This window comes from Strix uralensis, chromosome 16, assembly GCF_047716275.1.
Source record: "Strix uralensis isolate ZFMK-TIS-50842 chromosome 16, bStrUra1, whole genome shotgun sequence".
Lineage (NCBI taxonomy): Eukaryota > Metazoa > Chordata > Aves > Strigiformes > Strigidae > Strix > Strix uralensis.
In genome coordinates, this window is record NC_133987.1 from 4,673,838 (window position 1) to 4,696,981 (window position 23,144).

At 56.7% G+C, this 23,144-nt stretch overlaps 1 protein-coding gene across 2 annotated transcripts in view; it reads right to left on the reverse strand.

Annotated features, from left to right (window-relative positions):
• Positions 1 to 15: 15 nt before the first annotated feature.
• RAB26 (RAB26, member RAS oncogene family) overlaps positions 16 to 23,144 on the reverse strand; it is a 34,151-nt gene continuing 11,022 nt past the window's right edge. Inside the window, exons 3-9 of one of the 2 annotated variants that reach the window (XM_074886254.1) lie at positions 7,612 to 7,653; positions 5,890 to 5,956; positions 5,662 to 5,714; positions 3,630 to 3,695; positions 3,409 to 3,465; positions 2,883 to 2,959; positions 16 to 2,584 (exon numbers count right to left, since the gene is read on the reverse strand). In XM_074886254.1, coding sequence (XP_074742355.1) covers positions 2,482 to 2,584; positions 2,883 to 2,959; positions 3,409 to 3,465; positions 3,630 to 3,695; positions 5,662 to 5,714; positions 5,890 to 5,956; positions 7,612 to 7,653 — 465 coding nt within the window. In that variant the 3' untranslated portion in view covers positions 16 to 2,481. Of the gene's footprint in view, positions 2,585 to 2,882; positions 2,960 to 3,408; positions 3,466 to 3,629; positions 3,696 to 5,661; positions 5,715 to 5,820; positions 5,957 to 7,611; positions 7,654 to 23,144 lie in introns of both variants that reach the window. The other variant, XM_074886255.1, reaches the window with a different exon arrangement.

Sequence of the window (23,144 nt, forward strand, 5' to 3'; positions counted from 1 at the left end):
CCATTGTAGCCACAAAGATTATTAAAAAATTTTTATTAACAGGAATGAAAAGCTGTAAACAAGAGCCAGCAAAAATGAGAAGTTGCATGTAATGCCGAGTCCTCTGGCTTGTTTGAATGCGCTGAACAATTAATTCTTTATCGCTTGGTGGCAGTAAAGGCCCATGTAAGAAGATGCCAAATAACAGTCTGAGGAGGAGCTTTAGGGCGAGGTCAGAGCGCGGGCTTTGGGAGACCAGTCTAGAGGGAACTTGAGACTGGGGGCTGAGTCTGGCTTAAAGTTCAGGTTTAATACCAGAAATGCAGTTGTGATGTCTCTGCTGTAGTAGAGTTGGCTCCCAACAGGCATATCGAAAGTACTCCAAAGGGTAGCATTTACATCTTCCTTATTTAAATTAGTTTTTAAATTGGTTTTGGTCCCACACTGAAGAAGAGTTGGCAGCTGTTTCTTCAAGACAGCGAGATGCAAGGGTGTCCCGCCCTGCCAGGGAGAGGGAAGGCAGCAACCTGATGGGAGTGTTAAGAATATTGCTGCTTATTTTTGCGACTCCCTGTAGCTTCTGGGGCAGCGTGTCCGTGCAGTGACGTGCCTCGGGACGGGGGCTGCTGCTGCACCGCTAAGGTCAGGCTTAGAGAAAATAGATCCAAAGTCAGACCTGGGCCCAGGGTAGGTCCTGGAGCTGCCTGACTGCTGTCCCGTGGCTCTGCTGGGCTGGCCCTCCCCTGCACACCTGCGATACCAAAATACTGGTACTTAGGTACTTAGCACGCTTAGGGACTGCACAAAATCCCACTTTTCTTTTTTTCTTCACCTCAGCCAGCAAGCGTGTGCTACGCAGCCCAGAAGGAGAAGGGAGGTGGCTCTAAGATAAGCAGCTTCGTGTAGGAGACAAGGTCAGGCAGCAGTCGTGGGAGCACAGTGAAGCTCACCAAAGCAGCGGGAAACAGTGAGTTTTACAGATTCCTCTGTGCTTCTTGACAGTGCCCAAGCAACTTTCAGAGCCTTCCCTGTGTGCTGCTGCTACTTGCAAACATTTAAAAGTGTGCTTGTAGCAGGCGTTGCCACCTCTTAGAGTGGGTGAAGGTAAAGAGAGTTGTTGCAGTTATTTCAGAGAAAGTCTTGGATTTTAGGATCCTTGTTCATACTGTTGTGGTGCAATAACAGGTGAGCTGCTCATTTTCCTGTAGCTCTGAGGAGTCCCTGCCTGCCTGAATCCCAGCGGTAGCTGCAGGGGGGTCTTTGTGAAGGGCTGGAGCTAACACCCCCAGCAAAACATGGGGTAGGGGCATCTGAACTAACTGCTGAGAGAGCTGGGGAGCGAAGGATGAGTTATTTTATTTTAAACGGTCAATTTAGGGCAGTGCGGGGAAGTTCAGTGTAGCGGGCACCTGGAATTTTCAAATTAGAAAACTGCCAAAGGCCAAACACTTGATCCAGAATCAAATTTGTACTTAGAAGTGCAGCTTGTTTTAAAAAAAAAAAAAAAAAACAAAGCCAAATGCCTGACACAGACCAAAGGGGTGAGGAGTCCATTGAACAGAGCTGGCAGGAGAGTCTGAAACCTGTAAAATCAATGCCTACAGCATTCCCCCCAGCTTTCTTCAGTTAAAAGAAAGAGCTGTCCCAAGAGAACTTTGAAGATATCAAAGCACTGTTGCAGTCTAAAAACGCTATCATCACACTTACATGAAGGTATTTAGAATAAGCTGCAATACATCAGATTTTTTTCTGAATTAAAGTACCAGAAACGGCAGAAGTAAGAGAACCAAAGCCTTTACCGAACAGATGAACATTCAGGAAATCTTTGTACAACAGAAGGTTAGCAGGAGCTTACTCAGACCGACAGCTAAGCTCTTGTCTTCTGCGGGGAAGAGGAGAAACCCTCATCGGGGAGGTGTGTCACACCACATGAAAGATGGACAGACAGAAGTAAGCAACTACAAAACTGGTTGCCTTGAAAACAAGTCTTCCTTGTGTGCCCCAGGCTCTGAATTCCAGGTACGCGGGAAAGAAAAGGGAATTTGGGGCTTTTTCCTACCCAGATATTTGGTGGGGAGAAGCGTTCATTGCCCTTAATCACACTGTAATTCTTACTAACGTTAAAGAAGCCTCATAATGCTCCTGGCTGGAATGGTGGAAACAGCCCCGGGGGGCACAACAGGAGACCCCAGCCCGCTCCCCTCCCGAACGAGCGGCTGCGAGCCGGGTGGGAGCGACTGGCCAGGGAAGCCGGAGGGCTTGCGGTGCGGATGGATGCGGTGGGGGCTCAGGGAGCAGCGCCCGGCACGTGGCTGCAGCACGGCCAGTGCCCGCCTCAGCCCAGAGAGCTTTTTCTGCTGCTGCTTCTTCCATTCCCCACGTCTGGGCTCACCTTTTAGGCAGATACAGACACGACAGACAGACATGCACACGTTGTCCACGAGGAGAGAGCGCAGCGCACAAACACTTGGCATGAGTCTCTGTACAAATGCACCGAGCGCATTAGGACCTGCAGCAGCCCGAGCCTCTCACTTCCTTCTTCACGTAGTCGTGGAGCTTGAATTTGGGCTCGTTGGGCAGCTTCATGGACCTGTGCTTCAGTTCTCTGCGGGAAAGGGAAAAACGCATTACTTTTCTGCCTGGTGAATTCTCTCCCTACGCTGCCTGTTTCTAAGCTGCCTGGCCCAGCTCAGTTGAACTCAACCTAGCCTAGATAGTTTGCTAAAGCTCCTCCTGATGAGACATTTCATATCTCATGCGAGATGGCAAGTACTTGCCAGCACAAAGCTGAAGGTGGCAGCCCAGGGAGTGAAAAAGCTGGTGCCGGTGCCAAGTCTTTCTCTTAGTCTGTTGGCCCCGCCGCGGGAGAGGTACCCAGCACGGCCACCACACCACTCACTTACTTTGCGATGGCTGTGAAGGCTAATTCAACATTGAGGCCGCTTTTTGCGCTGGTCTCCATGAAGGGCACTCCATACTCCTGCGGGACAAGACACACCAGCCTCAGAAATGTCACTCGGCGTGGTCCCGGGGTGCCCCAGCTCGCGCCGAGCCCCGGCTGACATCGGTGCCTGCCGTGGGAACTCGTACCCCGCCCTGGGAGAGGAGCTCTGCCGCGGTGGGCGGGAAGAGCTGAGCCCTCATTCACAGCTCGGGTGTTTCTTACACAGCTTCAGAAATTATTTTTGAGGACAATGAAGTGAAAAACATTAATGGAAGCTTAGAGAAAGAAGAGCGGATGAGGAGGAAGAGGAAAGCAAGACATGGGAAGAAAAGCAAAGGGCTTCCAGATGTATTTTGGGTCAGACTGGGCTCCAGTTTAACCATTTCACCAGGGTCCATCATCGAGTACACATTGGCACGCTCGCACATCCCCGGTCAGGTCACGTAACACCGGCTGCCACTGCAGCAGACAGACATCTCACCTACCTTGGCTAATTTTTCTCCATCTTCCCTTTTCACCACTCTGTCCTGGGCTGAATCCACCTGCCGACAGGAATGGCCAAGAGCAATTTGGGATGATTCGGAAGGCCACCAGCAGGCAACCCCCATGTCCCCTCATGCCCTCCCAAGCTCCCCTGCCCGCGGCTCCATCGTGGGACCGTTGGGAGGAAGAGGAGGCTCTGGTGAAGCTGTGGAGCCAGGCTCACCTTATTTCCCAGTAACATGAGGACCACATCTTGCTGCGCGTATTCGTGAATCTCTGTCAGCCAAGCCTGGAGGGAGTGAGACAGAGAAAGGGGTTAGCACAACCCCAGGGGAGGAGGAGGAGGAGCAGGATGGGGTGCTGCCCCAGTCCTGGGCACTCTGTGGGGAACACTGCTGTCCCCGAGCAATGCTGGGGGCGATATGTGGACACAGGGAGGGGGTGGCTGGGGGTTAGATGGAAAACAAAAACCCTGTGGGACCCCGCTTTGGCTGCTGACAATTTTCAAGGCTACCAGCAGCCTTTCAGCCCTGCTGCCTTCTTCGTCTGACTGCGGACGCTTGTAGGACTTTCACCCAAATTCTCCCTCGGTTGGGACATTAAGACTAAACCTTTCTGGAGGATAAGGCTGAGGGTTTGCTCCGGGACGAGGCTCCCACCCGTGTCCTGCCCCTGTGCCGAGCGCACTCATCCTGGCAGGCGGCTGAACCTGCCTCCCCAGACCATGGGCTGACTTCCCTACCCTCTCATCCAACCTAATCTAATCAAATTTGCCCTAATTCCCTGTAATCTCTGACCCTGCTGCCTGTGCCCCAGCTCTGAGCACCAGCTCTGGGCTCATGGCAAAGCGCTGGCCAACGGGGCTGTGTTACCCAGCAGCGTGAAAGCTCCAAGTGGTTTTTCTGTCTCGCTGCAGGATCACAACCTCAGCGCAGACCCACAGCCCGGGGAGCGACCGGCACTCGCTCTCTGTTAGGCCCAGCAGCTCCTCGAGCCATCCAGCTCCCCAGGCTGGAAAATGCCACTGCTGGGGCTGGTCCCAGCTTGCAGGAAACATTCCCAGTGCCATGGGAGCAGGGTGGCAGGACATGCCCCGTCCCCTGCCACGGGATGGATGTGAGGAAGTATTTCTTTGCAGAACGGGTTGTTGGGCGTTGGAATGGGTTGCCCAGGGCAGGGGGGGAGTCCCCATCCCTGGAGGGGTTGAAGAGTCGGGCTGACCCAGAGCTGAGGGATCTGGTGGAGTTGGGAACGGTCAGTGTGAGGTTCATGGTTGGACTGGAGGAGCTTCAAGGTCTTTTCCAACTGAGATGATTCTGGGATTCTGGGACTGTGGGGCCGCCAACAGAAGGATGCTCTGGACAGGGACAGCTCCAGCCAGCCAGGCCCAGGGGGGTCAGGGGTGTGCAGGACTCCCCAGGAGCTCCCCACCCTGGGGTGTTAATGCCACATGGCCCCCCCCTATGCTATTGAACAGGGTGTTTTTGCAGACACACAGCGTGCTCACCACAGACGCACACCGTGTACTCCGTGTCTGGGACATGAGCAATTAACATCCTATTCATTCAGGGCTAATTGCTCCCAGCAGAGCCGGCGGTGGCATAGGTGGCCCCCAGTACCCGCGCGGGGCGAGGGGAGGGGATGCCAAGGCCACATCCTCCTGCCCCCCACACTACGTGCTCGTGGGCAGCGTTTGCTCTCCCCCACCTCTGCCAGATCCCACTCCCCAGCACCCCTGAAGCACCTGCGTGGGGGCTCAGCATCAGCCGGGGGGGCCTGGTCTGCAGGGAGGGGGCACAGGGACCCCCACAAAAGCCAGCAGGAAGGGCAGGGCTGCTGGGGGCGGGGAGCATGCAGCAGGATGCGACCCTCTGCCCTGGCCACAGTTGGTCCCGTTGGGACCCGAAGGCACAGAGGAGGACCTCGCTCAGTAAATCTGTCCGTGCGCATTTACCGGAGCGAGTTCTCCAGCCGGTGCTGTAATTACTGCGTTAATTGGCCAGTGAAGTGACACCATCACCCCTTTTATTTGCTATGAAGGGGAAAACCTCTGCCTGTCCTGTGGTGCCCTTGCAGGCGGACCTGCTGTCGGGTGCTCGCCATTACCTGCAGCCCTTCTGGAAACGATCCCGTTTCCCACCTCCAACACACATCCCCCGCAGCACCCACCCGCTCCCCGGGGCCAACCCGCACCCGCCACCCAGCCCGTGGCACCCGTGGGGTGGGCAGGAGGGGCCCGGGGGTGCCGCCGTTACCTGGATGTTGTCGAAGGACGCTTTGTTGGTGACATCGTAGAGCAGGAGCAGGGCTGCGGAGAGAGGGACGGTGCGTTAGTGCTGGGCAGGAGCGTGGCCAAGCGGAGCCTTGGCGGCTGCTTCCAACGGGGAAACAGCTCCCGGTGCTTCCCGACTCACCCGGGCTGGCGTTGCGGCTCGGGAGGGGGCTGCTCCCCCACCCCGGGAAGCAGAGGTGGCCGTGCTTACCGTGGGCGTCCCGGTAGTAGGCGTGGGTGACGCTGCGGAAGCGCTCCTGCCCGGCCGTGTCCCAGATCTGGAAGGCAGACGGGAGCAGAGGGGTCAGCCACGGGCTGAGAGACCCCTCTGGAGGGAACTGAAGGAATTAACGCCTCAAACATTCATCGGCGCAGAAAACCTCAAGGTCGAGCTGTGGCCTTTGTGATTAGGCTAAAGAATGTCACACAAGGAGGCATGGAGGGTATTGAAGAGTGCACACCCCCACCCCCCCCATCCCCCCCCGCGATTGTATTGACAAACTCCTGAGATAAACCTCAAAGCGGGGAAACGTGGGCTGAGTGAAACCAGGTGTTCAGGTGAAAGGCTTGATAAGAGGTGAGCATCCTGCCCCAGAAGCTGGATGATTGTTCAAGAAACAGGAAAGGCAGCAAAAATCTGTGGGAACTGAGGGAAAAATAAAGGTGGAAGTGGCGAGCATGACCACCGACTCAACCGGATGAGGGGGTTGATGCACCCCATTCCCTCTCAATGCGTGTGCAGAACCCCTGCTCCTCCTTTTTCCTCGTCTCTCATGGAAATGAGTTCATGGAATATCTGCCTTTCCTCATCTAGTATGCAAATCAGCTGATAAAATGAACTTAAAAGGCGACAGGAAACTTTGCTGGGTGTGCACGCACCACCCGAGATCACCAGATCTGTGACAACGCTGGAGCCAGGGGTGATGATCCAGATTCTTTGATTCTCCTTTCTTTTCTTTCTTTTTCTTTCCTTTCTTTTCTTTCTTACAGATTTACAATAGACCACATTGCTCATTATCCTTTTCCAAGTTTAAGCCGTTTCTACCACAAATAAAACATTTTAACTGGTTGTTGGTGTCATTTCACCTTAATTGAACCCGATGGGATCACAGAACCTTTACAACTCTCTGGGCTCGCAGTGCGGGTCGTGACACCCACCCAGCACCAAAACCAGCACCAAACCAGCCGGCACGATGCGACCCCAGGAACCTCCTTCAGCCTTTTGCTTCTAGGGACAGCAATAGGAAAAATGACAGGGGTGATAATATTGAAGCGGCACCTCCCCGCTCCTCAGCACGCGGAGACGATGGTGCGTGGCAAAGGGCTCCCGACGTGTCCCTTAATCGGAAAAATCCATCCAGCAGATGGATGCGTGGGGACCCGCTAATTTAATTTATCAGTTTTTAATGCAGCGATTCGTTTGCCGAGTGCCACGCTGCTGTCAGGGGAAGATCAGTGCTAATGTCGTTACTGAGCTCCTGGCAGAGGGGTCGGGGGGGCTGGAGCGGCTCTGGGTGCAGGGGGACACCAGAGCTGCGTGTCCCGCAGGCTGGATGTGGCTGAGCCCGGGGACGTGGATCCCTTCGGAGGATCTCGGTCCCTCTCACTCTCCTCTGGCCCTTCCAAAGCAGGAGCTCCCTGGAAGTGCCGGGCAAACCCCACGGGTGCGGCTCCGGCTGCTGTCACGGAGCGGTGAGGAGGTGGGTGGGCTGGGACGGGGTGGGGGGGTCACTGCGGCCAGGACAGCCCCCAGCCTCGGGGACAGAGCACCTGAAAGCGCTCCTAAGGCTGTCCCGGGGCGGGAGACGAGACGGCAAAAGATGGAGATGGGGGACTCGATTCTGGGGTGCTCCTCTGCTGAGGGGCTTTGCCCAACCCCAAACACCCATGGTGGGGGGGTAAGGGAGCTGCTACCAGGGCCACGGGGACGTACCTGCAGCTTCACCTTCACCCCATCCACCGTCAGCACCTTATTCTGAAAGAGAAAAGAAGAGAAAGGGCGGTGAGGGACCCCGGGAAGACACGAGCACCCTGGCCCCCCATCCCGGGCGGCGTTTCCTCCTGAACCCTCGGGCTGATCTCCTCTCCCCGCTTTTTGAAACGTTGCTCCATTTGCGCCGTGGCCCAGCCAGGAGATCCCTCCCCGCGTCTGCTGCGAGCTACATCTGTTTGGATGCTTAAATCCTCGTGTCTGCGAGGCTGATTTAGTGCAGCGTGGGGCTTGGGCTAAAGGACCTCTGGCAATAAATTAATGAGCGTCAGCATCCCATCTTAATGGCCTTCAAAAGAGACAGCCAGCTACTCCATATTCAGTCAGCAACTTAAAAATAACTCCTCTTCCTGCTGTTTGTACCCGTTTTTCTCCCAGTGAGCACCGGTTTCTCTCTCAGTTTTGTGGGTTTTTTTTTTTCCCATTTTGCTTGGTTTTAGCAGGAAAGGTAGGAAGAAGGAGAGGGGGCAGTGCCCCTCCGTGCTGCCCTGCGGGGTTTTCCCCAAAGCCAACAGGAAACTTTTTGTGCCCGCCCGAAGCGTGTCCTGGCTGAGCAGTGCGGGGCCGCGGGGGGAGCCCATCGGTGCCCCTCTGGGTGGCTGTGTCGGCCAGCAAGGGCAGGGGACGGATCCTGACAGCATCCCAGAGCCACTGCTGGCCTGGTGAGCTCCAAACATTAATCAAACACAATCCTAAAGACCTGGCGGTCCCAGGGGAAGGAGCAGAGATTCATTTGCCTGTGAGATCCCCAGAAATTAACTCAGGGATTAGGAGGATGTGATGAAAACACGGCCAGGAACTGTGCACCGGCAGGACAGGGCAGCTCCTTGCTGCTCTGGTGATGACGGATTTAAATCCCCTTTGCTCCGGAGCAGGTGTGGGGTGCTCTCCCTTCCCCAGGTGCACGACCGTGGCACAACCAGGGCTGCCCTGACCTTGACCTTCCCCAGCTCTGCCCCAGCTCACCCCCGCCCGGCACCGGACTCGCCACCAGCTCCAGTGCCACCAAAACCCTCCCAGGCAACGGTGGCACACGCGTGCCAAGAGCCACCCCTGCGCATCCCACACCGCTCGGCACCAAGTACTGGGCGCCTCAGGATGCTGGTGCCCGGCATCACCATGCCAGGACGGTGCCGATGAGGCTCTTCGTTGCTGTTTTCATGTTTTTAATCAGTGCAGAGGGAGCATCTCGGCTCCTGCCCATCTACGCTCGCCGAACAGAGAGGATACGGGTGAGGAGGAGAGGGCAGGAGTGAGCCAGAGCGCTAAATTTACACAGTCTGCTAAAGCAGGCGCAGGGGAGATGATCGCGGTTTATAAATACCTTCAAAGGCAGCGACCGAGACGAGGGAGCGAAGTGATTCACAGCCTGGGAGCGGTAAAAATAGGCAGCCAGGCTGTGGGGTGGGGGAGCCGAAAGCGCCTGGGGACCCGGCCAGGGGTCGGGACCAGCTCACCGTGCCGAGGCTTTCCCCGGAGCCGCTGAAGGCTTTAAGTGCTTAAAACCGAGGGTCCCCGCTGCCCTGAGGGGCTCCCTGGCACCCGAGCGAGTGTGGCCACAAGCCCTCGCCCGGGTGGAAACACGTCACGGTGATCAGCGCTGAGAAAACCCGAGTGGAGGAGCTGCACCTTCACCATCATCCCAGCGGATGGAGAACAGCGCCGCCAGGCACCCGTTTCGTGGGCGAGACGGGGCGGATTTCCCTCCTGCAGCAGATCTGCTTTCTGAGCTCATCTCGTCCTCCAAAACCCCGGGTCCTACCTACAGGTCCCGGTGCCACGCTGGAGGCACCAGCACATCCCGCAAGGCGCAGGGGCTGGGAGCCCCCAGCTCCGCACCCGTGTGATGCTCATCCGAACGCCGTCCCCAGCCGGTGGCAACCAGCTGCCGAAGCCACCTGCCAGGGACCGCGCCAGGGACACCATGCCAGGAGCTGCCGAGGAAGGAAAACGCTTTGCGCTTCCCCGTTGTGCCCCGGAGCACCCAGCTGCTCCAGATCTCGGCACGAGCACCAGGAGCCCTCCCAAGGGATGAAGACACTTGGTGTGATGGATAATGACAAGGGATGAGGACACCGGGAGCTTCACATTAAAATAGGCACCAAACGAGCGCCCTTCCACAGCTAAACCAGCATCTCCTGCTCAGAGGAGAGCGTGTGCCGAGGGGCGGCTGTGCCCGGGCATGTGGCCACGTCCCCACCGTAGCCACGTCCCCACTGTGGCCGTGCTTCGAGGGTGACCGGATGGAAGGAGGGCGAACATGGCCCTAGCCCTGAGCACGGACCAGCCGAGCCGAAGTGATCACAAAGCATCTGGTGAGCAGCCGAAAAAGCTGAACCTCTGAGGCATCGACCTCCACTTCAGGAGCTTAATTAACAGCGAAGCTGGCAGCAGCAGGATTCACACTAATTACGACTGACCTACATTTTAGGGGCGGGGAAAAGGCTTAATTAAAGTCTGCGTGTGGACCCAGGTGCTGCTGGACCAGGCTGGGGAAAAAAACTGGCTTCCCCAAGGTTTAGGTGTGGAACAGAGCAGTGTCTCCTGCCTGCATCCCTGCCTGCCCCCAAGCACAGGGCGGCTGCAAAACGTGGGTGAAGAAACGGAGTAGAAGGTGGGAGGAGTGGGGTAAGAAAAGGCAGAGGCTGCTGCCAGCGGCACGCAACGGCTCCCGCCGGTGCCACGTGAACCAGATGCCCAAGTCTTCCCCCATACCACGGCTAATAGACTTTCTAGCATCCAATTATTCTTTTTTTAAGAAGCTGCAGTTCAATTCCATACTCGCAGCCCTCCAAAGGCACAGCTGGGGGGTTTAACTACTAATAAGCATCCAAAGACAAAGCCAAGACGTGTGTCAATGCGCTGACACACAAAATACACTGCCAGGCCTGATGGTGACGAGGGGTTGTGTTGCTCAGGGTTTGTTCTTAATCTTGCACAGTTTAATATAATAGAGGTAATACTCACAGCAGGCCACCCGCTATGCAAAAGCAGGCAGGAAAGCCATCCCCACAACTCAGCTCTGTTGTCGCCCTTTGCAATTTCAGTTTTTATGTGTCCTTTTTCCTGGGGCGTTGACAATGTTATTAAAATATCTTCTAGCAGGGGCTGCAGTGGATTGCCTGGAGTGCTTTTGTTGGAGGAACATGATGCTCGTAAGTTAAATAATCCTCAGGACGTCAGATAAATAAAGTTGGAACCTTGCAGATGCAGGAAAAATTAAATTACCAAGTGCAGATGGTCCTCAATTAAGAGCAGCGTTATCAACACACCAACGGCCCTGCTGGCTGCAGCCCCGGCACGATTCCACCCCGGCGACGGCAGGAGAGCGGCCATTTGGAGACAGAGAGGAGGGAGGGGAAGGTGCCTGTGATGGAGCGAAACTGCGCTGCTCCCCGAAACACGCACCCGGTGACAGACAAGGGTCCCCCCCCAAGCCCAGTGCCCCTGCTGCCGGCCTGCTGCCCTGCGCTGCTCCCAGGTCAGCTGTGACCAGCTGCAGTTTGGGAAATGCCACTCGCCCAGTCCACGGGATCCCCTCGGTGCCGGTGAACCACCCCGGGAGCGACCAGCACATCCCGGCCTGTCTGCAGGCGCTGGAGCCCATGTCAGTGAAAGCTGCAGCGTAACCCGGGGTCAGCAACCGCACCGCAGCCCGGCCTCCCCCCAGCTTTTCCACGCATTAACTCATTAACGAAAGCCTTAGAACATTAAATAAGATACATGGATTAACCCGCCTCACAGTTTGACAAATGGGAAGCTGCTTGCTGACAGCACTCAGGCTCCAACCAGGGGAACCCCTCACCCTGGCTCCCCGGAGCCTCTGACGGATGCTGGCTCCAGCGATGCTGCCCAGGAGCACCCACCAACAACCCCCCACCCACCCAGAGCATCCCCCTGCGCGGCGCGGCACGGCTGCAGCCCAGCACGCGTGGCCCTGGAGGGAGCAAAGGGGACGGGCAGTGTTTGGGGGATTGGCTGAGGGACCCCGGTGTGCCCAGCCTGCAGCCCTGATCCTCCCCAAACCGCTGGGGTTGTCACCTGGAGAGGAGGAGAGAAACCCCGGGGCTGCGGGGTCCCGGGGGGGCTGAGGGCACCCATCCACGGCTGTGCCAGCACCTCTGCTGCAGTGGGCTTGTCCCCAGAGCCGGCGGGGGTCTGGCCCCCAGCCATCCCCATCTCCGCTTTCATGATGGAAAAGGAAAAAAAAAAACCAAACCAACCCGAAATGTCATTAGTGCGCTTTGGAGGCAGCCCCCGCGGCAAACCGGGGGCGAGTTCCTGCGAAAAGGGGAAAAAAATTGCATTAGTGAATATACATCAAACCAGAGCGCAGGCGGCTGGGGCACTGGCTGAGTTAATTAGCGGCGGTGACGGCTCCGCTGCGGGCCGGGGGACTGACAGCGCAGCCCCCCCCGCCAACGCCATTAGGGCTGCGGCATCACGCGCCGGGGGGCTGCCAGGTCCCCACCACCACTCGGGAGCACCCCGGGAGCGCGTGAATAGATTGGGGCATCCTTTATTTTTAAAAAGCCAGGAGGAAAACAGCCAGCACGGCAAGGGGGAGCTGGCTGAAGGGGTGCTGGGGGACCCCAGCCCCGTGCCAAGGTGGGACCCGGATCCAAATTCCCACTCGGCAAAGCCCAGGGAGCCCCTGGCTCCACCAGCACCACCGGGAGGAGGCGGGACGCGGGTGTGATGGGCTACAGCAGACAGACAAATAACCACCACCTCCAAAAGCGGCTGCAAAGATAGATTCAGGATCAATATGGAAATCTGCCCAAAACAGCAGGACACTGCATTAAATTTGCTCATTAAACCCCTGAAGTTTTCCCACACGCGCGCGTGCCGCTGCCAGCGAGCTGGTCCTGGCAGCTCAGCATCTTCTCCAGCCACCGCAGCCTGGCTCAGGGACAGCCCAGCCCTCTGCCAAGGTCAAGGCTCAATGAGCAGCCCCCCTTTGCTCCATCTGTACAAGCTGGTCGCTAAAAACTTGATCCCTCAAAATTGGGTGATTTTTTTTAGACCCCAAATGAGAAAATTTCATTTTCATTGGAGAAAATGAAAATAAAAAAACAACAACCAAAACCAAACTGCTGGTTGCTTGCAGCCTGGAAGAGTCATTTTGTTGGGTTCCAGCCCTCACTTTCCTAACGCAGTCATAAATTAGAAAGTATGAGCTGCTCTAGAGGAGGAGGAGGAGGAGGAGGAGGAAGGTCCCCTCTGCTCCCCACCTTTGGTGCTTTTGCTCTGAGCTGCTGTGGGCCCTGCTCTTGGCACAGGCTTCGCACCGTGCGTCACTCCAGAGATGCCAGAGGTGGCCGAGGTGGCTCCCTGCAGCACCGACGTGTTGGCCAACACGGGGTGCCCAAACAGGGGGTGCCCAAACAAACAGGGGGTGCCGGGAGGCTGGGACATGGCAGCAGGGTCTGCCTCGGGGTACGGACCATCCGAGCTGGCTCTGGGTGAGGAGCTGGAGCTCTTCTGACTCTCCAGCTCTGTGTTACTTACAGCCTGTGCACAGCGGGGAGCACGACGGCAGCTCAGCACCAGCCCGGGGTCCCTGGGGCCAGTACCCAGCAGGTTTTGGCTCTGCCGTCCCCCCCTGCAGGGCCCAGCAGCCCAGCACAATGCCACGGGGGAGCCCCGAGCCTGGCTGTGCCCGAGGCCAGAGGACCCAACCTCCAGGAAAAAGCTGCTTTTCTTGGAGAAACTTGGTTTTAAAACCTCCTGTTATTTCTGCTGGGGGTAACCAAAGGGAAGAGAGCGGGAGGCTGATATTACACAAGGATCTGTGCTTCTGAAATCAAGATCTGTTCAGCGAGACAAACAGTAACCAGGAACAAATATTTAAGTTTCAGCAACCGTGAGCAGGCACCAGAGCAAAAAGAGCAGCGCTGAGCTCTTATCTCAACTTCACCCGGGCTTTCAGAGCTCACGATGGTAGGGCTGCTCTGCCCATCGCCGGCTCACGGGGCAGCGCTCGACGGAGAACGCAGCCAGCCAGCCCACCACCCCCGGCGTGGGGAAAAAACCTTTCAGAAGCACATTCCCTGCAAGAGAGGGGAGGGAACAGCCCAACGCTGCGCTGGAGCCTGTGGAAAGCTGCCGGGAATGGGGACAGCGGGGCAGGGACACGGGCTGGATGCGGGGCAGTGCCATGTGGCTGGATGCCGTCCCGCTCCAGCCGTGCTGAGTCCTGCTCGAGGGTGGCCCAGGCACTGGGAAACATCTTTGATCCTCCTCCTCCTCAGCCGTGGAGCCGCTGTGCCACCGCTGGTGATGTGCCCGAGCGGCCCCGACACACGTCCCCGGGAGACCCGGGCAGCCAGGACACCCCCGCACCGCTCCCTCCGCTTCGTCCCAGAGATCTGTTCCGAGAGAAAACCCGACCATTCATCTTCCAGGGCAGGTGATTAATTTCCTCGGCAGCGCTGTGCGTTTGCACTCTGCAGCTAAAAATAGAAACTTCTGCCTTTTTTTTTTTGCCTTTTTTTTTTTTTTTTCCCTCCCCAGGACTCGCGCACTCCTGCCTGCAGCAGAGACGCTCCAGAGCCAGCCACCGATCCCTGGTGCCAAGATCCTTTCAGAAACGATAACGTGTCGGCGCTCGCTGCTCAGTTCAACAGCAGACCCCCGCGAAAAGCAGATTAACACGGCACCTTGCAGCAGACGGTGCTTCTGATCCGCTCTGCTGCTGGAGCTGGCCCTGCGTCCCCTCCACCCGCCTCCTCTGGGGGGGTCACCCCACCACGTCCCCTCTCTGCCTGCACCCAGGTCCTGGCCAGGGCACAACCTGCCCTGCAACGCAGGAGAGAGGGGAGAAGCCGCAAGCCCTGCCCGATACAAATCACCCCAACCCATGATCTCCGGGTGGGCACAGACCCTCCGCACGCCCTGCGGAGCCCCTCGCCCCCACGGGCACCGCAGCCCCTTCCCCACGCCCCACGCACGCCCCAGGGATGTCTGCAGCAGTAGCCTTTGTCAAGAGCCATGTACGCTACATTAAAGCCCAATTAACATCTCCCTGGCTGCCAGCCCTGCAGAGTGTAAGAGTCGAGGCTCTTGTTAGAGCAGACACACAGAAGAATTAGTGACTTATCATCTTCTATTCACATCAGTCTGCACATAAAAGGATTTTCTGGCAAGAAGCAGAGAATCCTGTCTTAGGGACAGATTAGAGGTAAGAGGATCTGGTTAGGATCATATATTTTACAATAAAGTCATGCTCTGCTTCTCGGCATCGCCCGTGGCAGCCGTGCTGCTGGTGGAGCAGCGTTGGGTGGGGGACGCTTTCCTTCCTCAGCCCGGCCGCTCCATCTAACCAGCAAGGCCCCAGTGATGAGCAAGGGGACAGTTCCTTGTAGGATAGTTCCTTGCTGGAGCTGCAGGCAGACAAGACTCAGCCTATCGATTCTTTTAAGCCCGACGGGGCTGCTCAGGCTCATCCCACCAGGCGGGAGATGTGGCCGTGTGAGGCTTTCAGACATCCCCGCCACGTCGGAGCGAGCCTGTGCCCCAGCCCTGCAGGCAGCCACGGAAACTGGGTTTTCCACCCTTAAAAATCCGCAGGAGAGGATCTGCTACAGCTGCCCCGGAGACCAGAGACACCGAAACACGACAGTCAGCAAGGAGGCTGCAGCCCATCCCTGCTATCCCAGCATGCGGTCAGGTCCCGGGATCGGATGGAGCCCACGGCCGCATCCCTCCTCCCCACCCGGGGACAGTCTGCGGCAGCTCCCCCACCACCCTGGGCTGCATTACTCACCCCTTCCATCTCTTTTTTTCTACTTTATAATAGAAGAGATATTTTTAAAAATATCCATGCTTCTTCTAAACCAGGCAGCCTTGGAAACAAAGGGGGCAGAGATGGCTCACGCAGATCTGTGCCAATACCAAGAATAAGTAACGTGGCGCTCAGCATATTTATCTTCATTTTCTTCATCAAGGACAGACCGTGCTGCAGAGCAGAACAAGAATCTCTACAGAGCATTTATTGCAATATCATTTCTCATTTACAGGAAACACGGCGGCTGTCAATGCCACAAGAAGGAAAAATGGGTTATCAATTACTGTTACACAGGGAATTGTTTACTCTACTCTGGGGAGGGGGGGGCGGAATAAAGCCTTGCATCAGTTTTATGATCTTAAAGGTCTTTTCCAACCTAAAAGATTCTCTGATTCTATGTCAAAGCAGCCAGTCCTTGTGTCAGGTGCTGCTGTACCCTGCGCTCCCATCGCAGCTGCCGGTGGGGTGTTGGAGCCGCAGGACAAGCCGGGGAGCCCCACGCTGCTGCTGCGCTGCTGCCCCCCCCCCCCCCCCCCCGCCGCTTTGCACCCTGGGCTTCCCCCTCGTCACAGCCCCAGTGACAGCAGCCAGACCTGGGCTGAGCACCCCGTCCCCCCACACTCCATCCTCCACCACCCCCAAGGATGATAAATAGGAGGATCCCTGTGGGGGAGGCACCCCGGACATGGCAGGACATGATTTTGACTCAGCCCAGTTGTGTCCGGGTGCAGGGTCCCGGGAACCACGTTTAAGCCCTGCCACAGCCGTCTCATTTCCAGCACAAAGCCTGTCCCAGCTCAGGAGGAGTTTAACTGGTTTGGCCCCAGAGCAGCCAGGCAGCGGTGGGGTTCGTGCAAGAGAAAGTCACCAGGAAACACCCAGAGAGGGGACCCCCAGCCCTGGGGGGCTGCAAGCCTATCCCTCCTCTGGCTCACCCCCCACACCCCCAAGCAGCCCTCGGGCATAGCAAGCAATTAGGAAAGATTAATTTTTCCTCGTGTTATGCTTGGTCCAAACATTTTCCAGTTGGCCTATCCCAGTCTGAAGAATATTATAATTTGGTTTTGGAGCTACAAAACCAGCCTCCTGGGCAGCCTCGTCTGCCCGGCTATAAATTGCAGCGGGGTCACTTTGCCTGGAGGAGGATGATGCTGAGAAAGGCCCCAGGGCTCTGATCACCAAGACTCTCCTGCGCAGCACGCAGCACAGTGCAGGCCATCAGCTGTACCTGCAACTGGAGGCCTTTGTGTCAGAGGGCTGGCACCTAAAGGGATGAAAACTTGCCCAAAGTTTCAGAGAAGACTTTGCAATCCAATTAAAAAAAATCAGGTCTGAATATCCAGGAGCAAACACCCCGGCAGCATCTGGCAGTAATGCAGCGTCTTCTGCAGCTGATGTTGCAAACAGCATTATTAAATAGCACTTCTCATCCCTCAAAAGAAATAAAAATCCCCAAAGACCTGACAAATGAATCTGTAGCTTTTTATCACACACACACACAATCCTTCACCTGCAGCTAAGGCAGACAGCTCTCGAAAGCCGTGTTCTTGCTGAGCAGCAAACCCGAGTCCAGCTGAATCCTTCAAAGGATTTAAGGAAAAAGAGAGTGCCTGAACAACTCCAGCAGGATTTGCTGAAGTCCATACAAGTCCGTTAAGACCCTGGGGATGGCACATGGCAGGTCTGGGTGCTCACCGCCGCACCAGCCCATCTCTGCGGTGCAGCAGCTGCCGGGCACTGGGCGGTGTGGTGGGGGCTGAAGCACAATGAGCCCCGGCCCCCTCCCTGCAGGGCAGGACCCCTCCTCAGCCCCGTGTTTGCTTTCCAAACTCCGAGGGAGAGTTTTCTGAGGTTTTGCCTCCTCTTTGCTAAGTGGCGCTGGGAGGTCCCGGCTGGGAACACAGGGCTGACTGTGCTCCCGGACAGCTGGGTGCTACTGCAAGAAACAGGCATTTGGAAACCTTTTTTTCAAATAAAACTGAACCAAAACCCATGTGTGGTTGCCTTGATTTTTTTCATTGCATCAGGGAGATCCCTTGGGAAAGCCCGACTGCAGACAAGGACTGAGGCTGGAGTGGTCGGGGTCCTGGGGAGAGGATTTCCACCTCAGCACCGAGCTGGGGGACTGGTCCCCTGGGGAACCCATCGCCCCCCAAGCTGCCCCACTCCCCACTGCTGTCCCTCGGCAATGCCAGGCCCAGCGGGACCGCCAGCGCGCCGAGCTTTCGGGCGCAATTTGACCTCACGTGTGTATTATTCAGGAGGGAAAAACACATCTGCCGTGCATTAACGCTTGCTCGGGAACAAAGTTATTTTAGGCATTGTCAAGCACTTCTCACATTAATTCATGCACATTTATAAGTGCAGCACCTTAATGTATTTAAGAAAGCTTGGGCAGAACTGTGCATCCCCCTCGCCAAGCTGCGATTCACCCCGATGCAAAGGGCTACGGCGCGCACACCCACCGCAGCAGGACCCGGCTCCCCAAGTTCAGCTCCTCATCGCTGAATTAAGTGCTCTCGGCGCTGCTCCCCGAGGTCTGCCAGCCCCGCAGCACACAGGCCCATGGCTGCCACCGCTCTGATTTTTGTGCACATCCCGCATCCCAGAGCGGGGCGATGCTGCAGGAGCTGGCAAAGCTCTGGGGAAAGCCACCGCAGCGGAGCAGCAGGCACAAGGCTCAGGCTTGGGAGCACTGGTCCCCCCCCCGGCGGATCACGCCCCGGCGGTGCCGTGCTGGCGTGTTTTGGGTGTTTCCATCCCTGCAGCTCTCTTGGGTCAGCAAAGCTGAATGCCACTTACCACAGCGCCGGCAGGCACGGCGAGATGGGACGGTCTCTGCCCTTTATTCCCCCTCTGCACAACACAAACTCAGGCAGAGGCAGGTGGGGTCACCCCTCTTAGGGCTCCAGCTCCCCCAGTTCTGCCACTGCTGTTTGCTGCTGGGCCAGCACCGTGGCAACGTGCTGCAGGGATGCACCAGAGATGCTCCGTGGCAATGCCCCGCAGCCAGCCCTTCTCCCGAACACCAGGATTCACTGGGAAGTGATTCCCAGCCCCGCTCCCATCCCGTCACATCAGCCATGTGTCCCCAAGCCCTGTCAGCAAAGCGTGGCAGCTCCGGGGAAGGAGCCAGGGGGCTCAGGACCCAGCACCCTTGGAGCTGCTCGGGGTTGGCTTCAGGGCGCGTGTGCCTCAGCACTTAGAGGAAAAGGAAAAGCCCACTCATCCGAAACCTGCCACGCGTGATCTCAGGGAATGCTTTTCCATCAGGAAGCATGACTCCGGGGAGCCCGAGGAAGCCCACACCCACGCTGCAACCACTCAAGATGCTTCACAGCCCTGACCCCACTCTCTCCATGCGCCGACCCGCACACTGACCACCCAGCACCCCATGGCCCCTCAGCCCCTACGGAAACACCCAAAATATGGTTACAGGAGAAAATAAACGCAACCTGTGACAGCTGCCCAGGGCTGGGGTCTCTTCCCAGCCCTGCTGGTGCCATGGGGAGACGCCTGGGCACACGCCACAGCACAGCAGGCTCACCCCCCGAAAGCAGCATCCCCCCACCAGCTCGGCAGAGCTGCCAGTCCTTCCCCGAGGCTAGCGCTGCTCGGGGCTGCGTGGGCTGGCCGGCGTCGCTGCCAAAACCCGCGCCGCGCTCTAAAAATTGATGCCGAGAGTAGCAACAATCCCCCGGCGTTTCCGCCGAGGCGCGCGGCAAACGGGGCGACGCCGAGGGCGGTTTGCCGGTGGGGCGGGAGGGCGAGTGCCCAGCCGTGCTGGGGAAACGATGTCGTCCTCCCGCAGCCGTGACCCCGGAGAAACGGCTGCTTCCCTGCAGCTCCTGAGAGCCCAGTGTGCTTAACGCTGGGGGGAAAAAAAAATAAAAAAACAAATTAAAACCCAGCCATCTGGCTGCACAAGCAGCGGGAAAGGCTCCCTGTGTGCCCAGGAAAGGGACTGGAGTGACCCCGCACTGCCCGGGGCACCGAATCCCTGTTGCAAGACCGATGCTCATCCAGGGACCAGCCCCCTCCCACAAGCAGGTCCCTAGACAGGGTCTTTGCTACGAACCCCCCAGCAACAAGGCTGGGCTGAATTATTCATCCAGCCACGCAGTCGTGTTTTTCTTAGTCATCGGCTCAGAGGAAGCAGCGAGGCACGGAGGCACTGGTGGGGACCTGCTGCCGTCGAGCAGCACGGGGGAAGCAAACCCCAGTAATATGGACTAAATTCAGCATCACGGAGGGCAAGGTCCTTGCAAGCGGGGGGGTCTGCGCTCCCCGGAGGGGCTGGGGCTGCCTGGATGCCTCCCATCAGCCTCCTGCGCTTGGCTTTGGGGGGGAAAAAAAAAAAAAAAAATCATTAATGGAGTTGTTTCAAGGTTGAGAGCAAAGGGCACAGAAGTGCCGACACCAGCGGCTCTTCCTGGTGGGGACAGTACCAGGAGCTGAGGTCGCTTCAGCCTCATTATTGGTAACGAGGAACAGCCGCATCGGCGCTGGGGCAGGACCCCCCCCTGCTCCTTTTCTGTCACCCCCGTGCCCAGCACACACCGTACCGCAGGTGCACCTGGCAAACGGCGGCGGCTCGGCGACGCTTCGCTAATAACCACCTTAATGCCATAAAACGGCGCGCGGCGGACGGAGCGTTTGCAGTGGGGGGGGGGGGGGGGGCTTGGTGGCCACGCGGTTGCTGTGGTGACGCCCGCGCAAGCGAAGCTGGAAGAACCAAAGCCTCCATTTCCCCAGCGTGTCACTTGGGCACAGGAACGTCGTGGCTTGGCAGGGAGGAGGAAAACACCCCGAGATACAGGCAGACTGGACGGGGGCTGGCGAGGGCCGGGCAGGTTCGGCTGCATCGATGCAGCTGGACACAGCTCCCTGCCACTCCCCACCTTTCAATATATTAAATATAAAAAACCCCCACAAAATGAAACAAACCCTGCCCAGCTGTTCACAACAGGCCCAGTTGCATCCTCAGAGATGTGCTGCCGGTCTTACGACCTCTAGAAGACAACAACCCTTCCTGCCTGCTGCATCTGTCACATGAACATCTTCCTCAGGCTGAAGCCCTGAAGCATAACCGAGGCCCTGGGACCCCCGTTGGGTTTCTCCTCGCCCAGGGACAGCCACAGACTGGGGCAATGGCCATCACCCATCACAAGCTCCCAACACATATGATTGAGGAGAAATATTTTTCCCATTGCAGGCATGAAGATAAAATATTTGCTGTTGCTTTTGAGAGGTTCTGCAATCCTTCAAGGCAAGGACTCTGTGCTTAGCTGGGATTAAAAATGCTGTGTGCCCCTGTTAGACAAAGCCAGCTGTACGAGTTACACCGCTCTCAGATGGAGATCCATTGCTCCCAGATCGATCCCATCGCTCCTGGATGGATCCCAACACTCTCGGATGGTGATCCCAATGCTCTCAGATGGAGATCCCATCACTCTCAGATGGATCCCAACGCTCTCAGATGGTGATCCCAACGCTCTCAGATGGATCCCAATGCTCTCAGATGGATCCCATTGCTCTCAGATGGTGATCCCATTGCTCTCAGATGGATCCCAACGCTCTCAGATGGATCCCATTGCTCTCAGATGGTGATCCCAACGCTCTCAGATGGATCCCATTGCTCTCAGATGGTGATCCCAACGCTCTCAGATGGATCCCATTGCTCTCAGATGGATCCCAATGCTCTCAGATGGATCCCATTGCTCTCAGATGGTGATCCCAACGCTCTCAGATGGATCCCAACGCTCTCAGATGGTGATCCCAACGCTCTCAGATGGATCCCAATGCTCTCAGATGGAGATCCCAATGCTCTCAGATGGATCCCAACGCTCTCAGATGGTGATCCCAACGCTCTCAGATGGATCCCAATGCTCTCAGATGGATCCCATTGCTCTCAGATGGTGATCCCAATGCTCTCAGATGGTGATCCCATTGCTCTCAGATGGATCCCAATGCTCTCAGATGGATCCCATTGCTCTCAGATGGATCCCAATGCTCTCAGATGGATCCCATTGCTCTCAGATGGTGATCCCAACGCTCTCAGATGGATGCCATTGCTCTCAGATGGTGATCCCAACGCTCTCAGATGGATCCCATTGCTCTCAGATGGATCCCAATGCTCTCAGATGGATCCCATTGCTCTCAGATAGTGATCCCATTGCTCTCAGATGGTGATCCCAACGCTCTCAGATGGATCCCAACGCTCTCAGATGGAGATCCCAACGCTCTCAGATGGAGATCCCAACGCTCTCAGATGGATCCCAATGCTCTCAGATGGAGATCCCAATGCTCTCAGATGGATCCCAACGCTCTCAGATGGATCCCAACGCTCTCAGATGGTGATCCCAACGCTCTCAGATGGATCCCAACGCTCTCAGATGGATCCCAACACTCTCAGATGGATCCCAATGCTCTCAGATGGAGATCCCATTGCTCTCAGATGGTGATCCCAACGCTCTCAGATGGATCCCATTGCTCTCAGATGGATCCCAATGCTCTCAGATGGATCCCATTGCTCTCAGATGGTGATCCCAACGCTCTCAGATGGATCCCAACGCTCTCAGATGGTGATCCCAACGCTCTCAGATGGATCCCAATGCTCTCAGATGGAGATCCCAATGCTCTCAGATGGATCCCAACGCTCTCAGATGGTGATCCCAACGCTCTCAGATGGATCCCAATGCTCTCAGATGGATCCCATTGCTCTCAGATGGTGATCCCAATGCTCTCAGATGGTGATCCCATTGCTCTCAGATGGATCCCAATGCTCTCAGATGGATCCCATTGCTCTCAGATGGATCCCAATGCTCTCAGATGGATCCCATTGCTCTCAGATGGTGATCCCAACGCTCTCAGATGGATGCCATTGCTCTCAGATGGTGATCCCAACGCTCTCAGATGGATCCCATTGCTCTCAGATGGATCCCAATGCTCTCAGATGGATCCCATTGCTCTCAGATAGTGATCCCATTGCTCTCAGATGGTGATCCCAACGCTCTCAGATGGATCCCAACGCTCTCAGATGGAGATCCCAACGCTCTCAGATGGTGATCCCAACGCTCTCAGATGGATCCCAATGCTCTCAGATGGAGATCCCAATGCTCTCAGATGGATCCCAACGCTCTCAGATGGTGATCCCAACGCTCTCAGATGGATCCCAACGCTCTCAGATGGATCCCAACACTCTCAGATGGATCCCAATGCTCTCAGATGGAGATCCCATTGCTCTCAGATGGATCCCATTGCTCTCAGATGGATCCCAATGCTCTCAGATGGATCCCATTGCTCTCAGATGGTGATCCCAACGCTCTCAGATGGATGCCATTGCTCTCAGATGGTGATCCCAACGCTCTCAGATGGATCCCAATGCTCTCAGATGGATCCCAATGCTCTCAGATGGTGATCCCAACGCTCTCAGATGGATCCCAACGCTCTCAGATGGTGATCCCAACGCTCTCAGATGGATCCCAACGCTCTCAGATGGAGATCCCAATGCTCTCAGATGGATCCCAACGCTCTCAGATGGAGATCCCAACGCTCTCAGATGGATCCCAACGCTCTCAGATGGAGATCCCATCGCTCTCAGATAGATCCCAACGCTCTCAGATGGATCCTATTGCTCTCAGATGGATCCCATTGCTCTCGGACGGACTCAGCGGCACGTACAGCG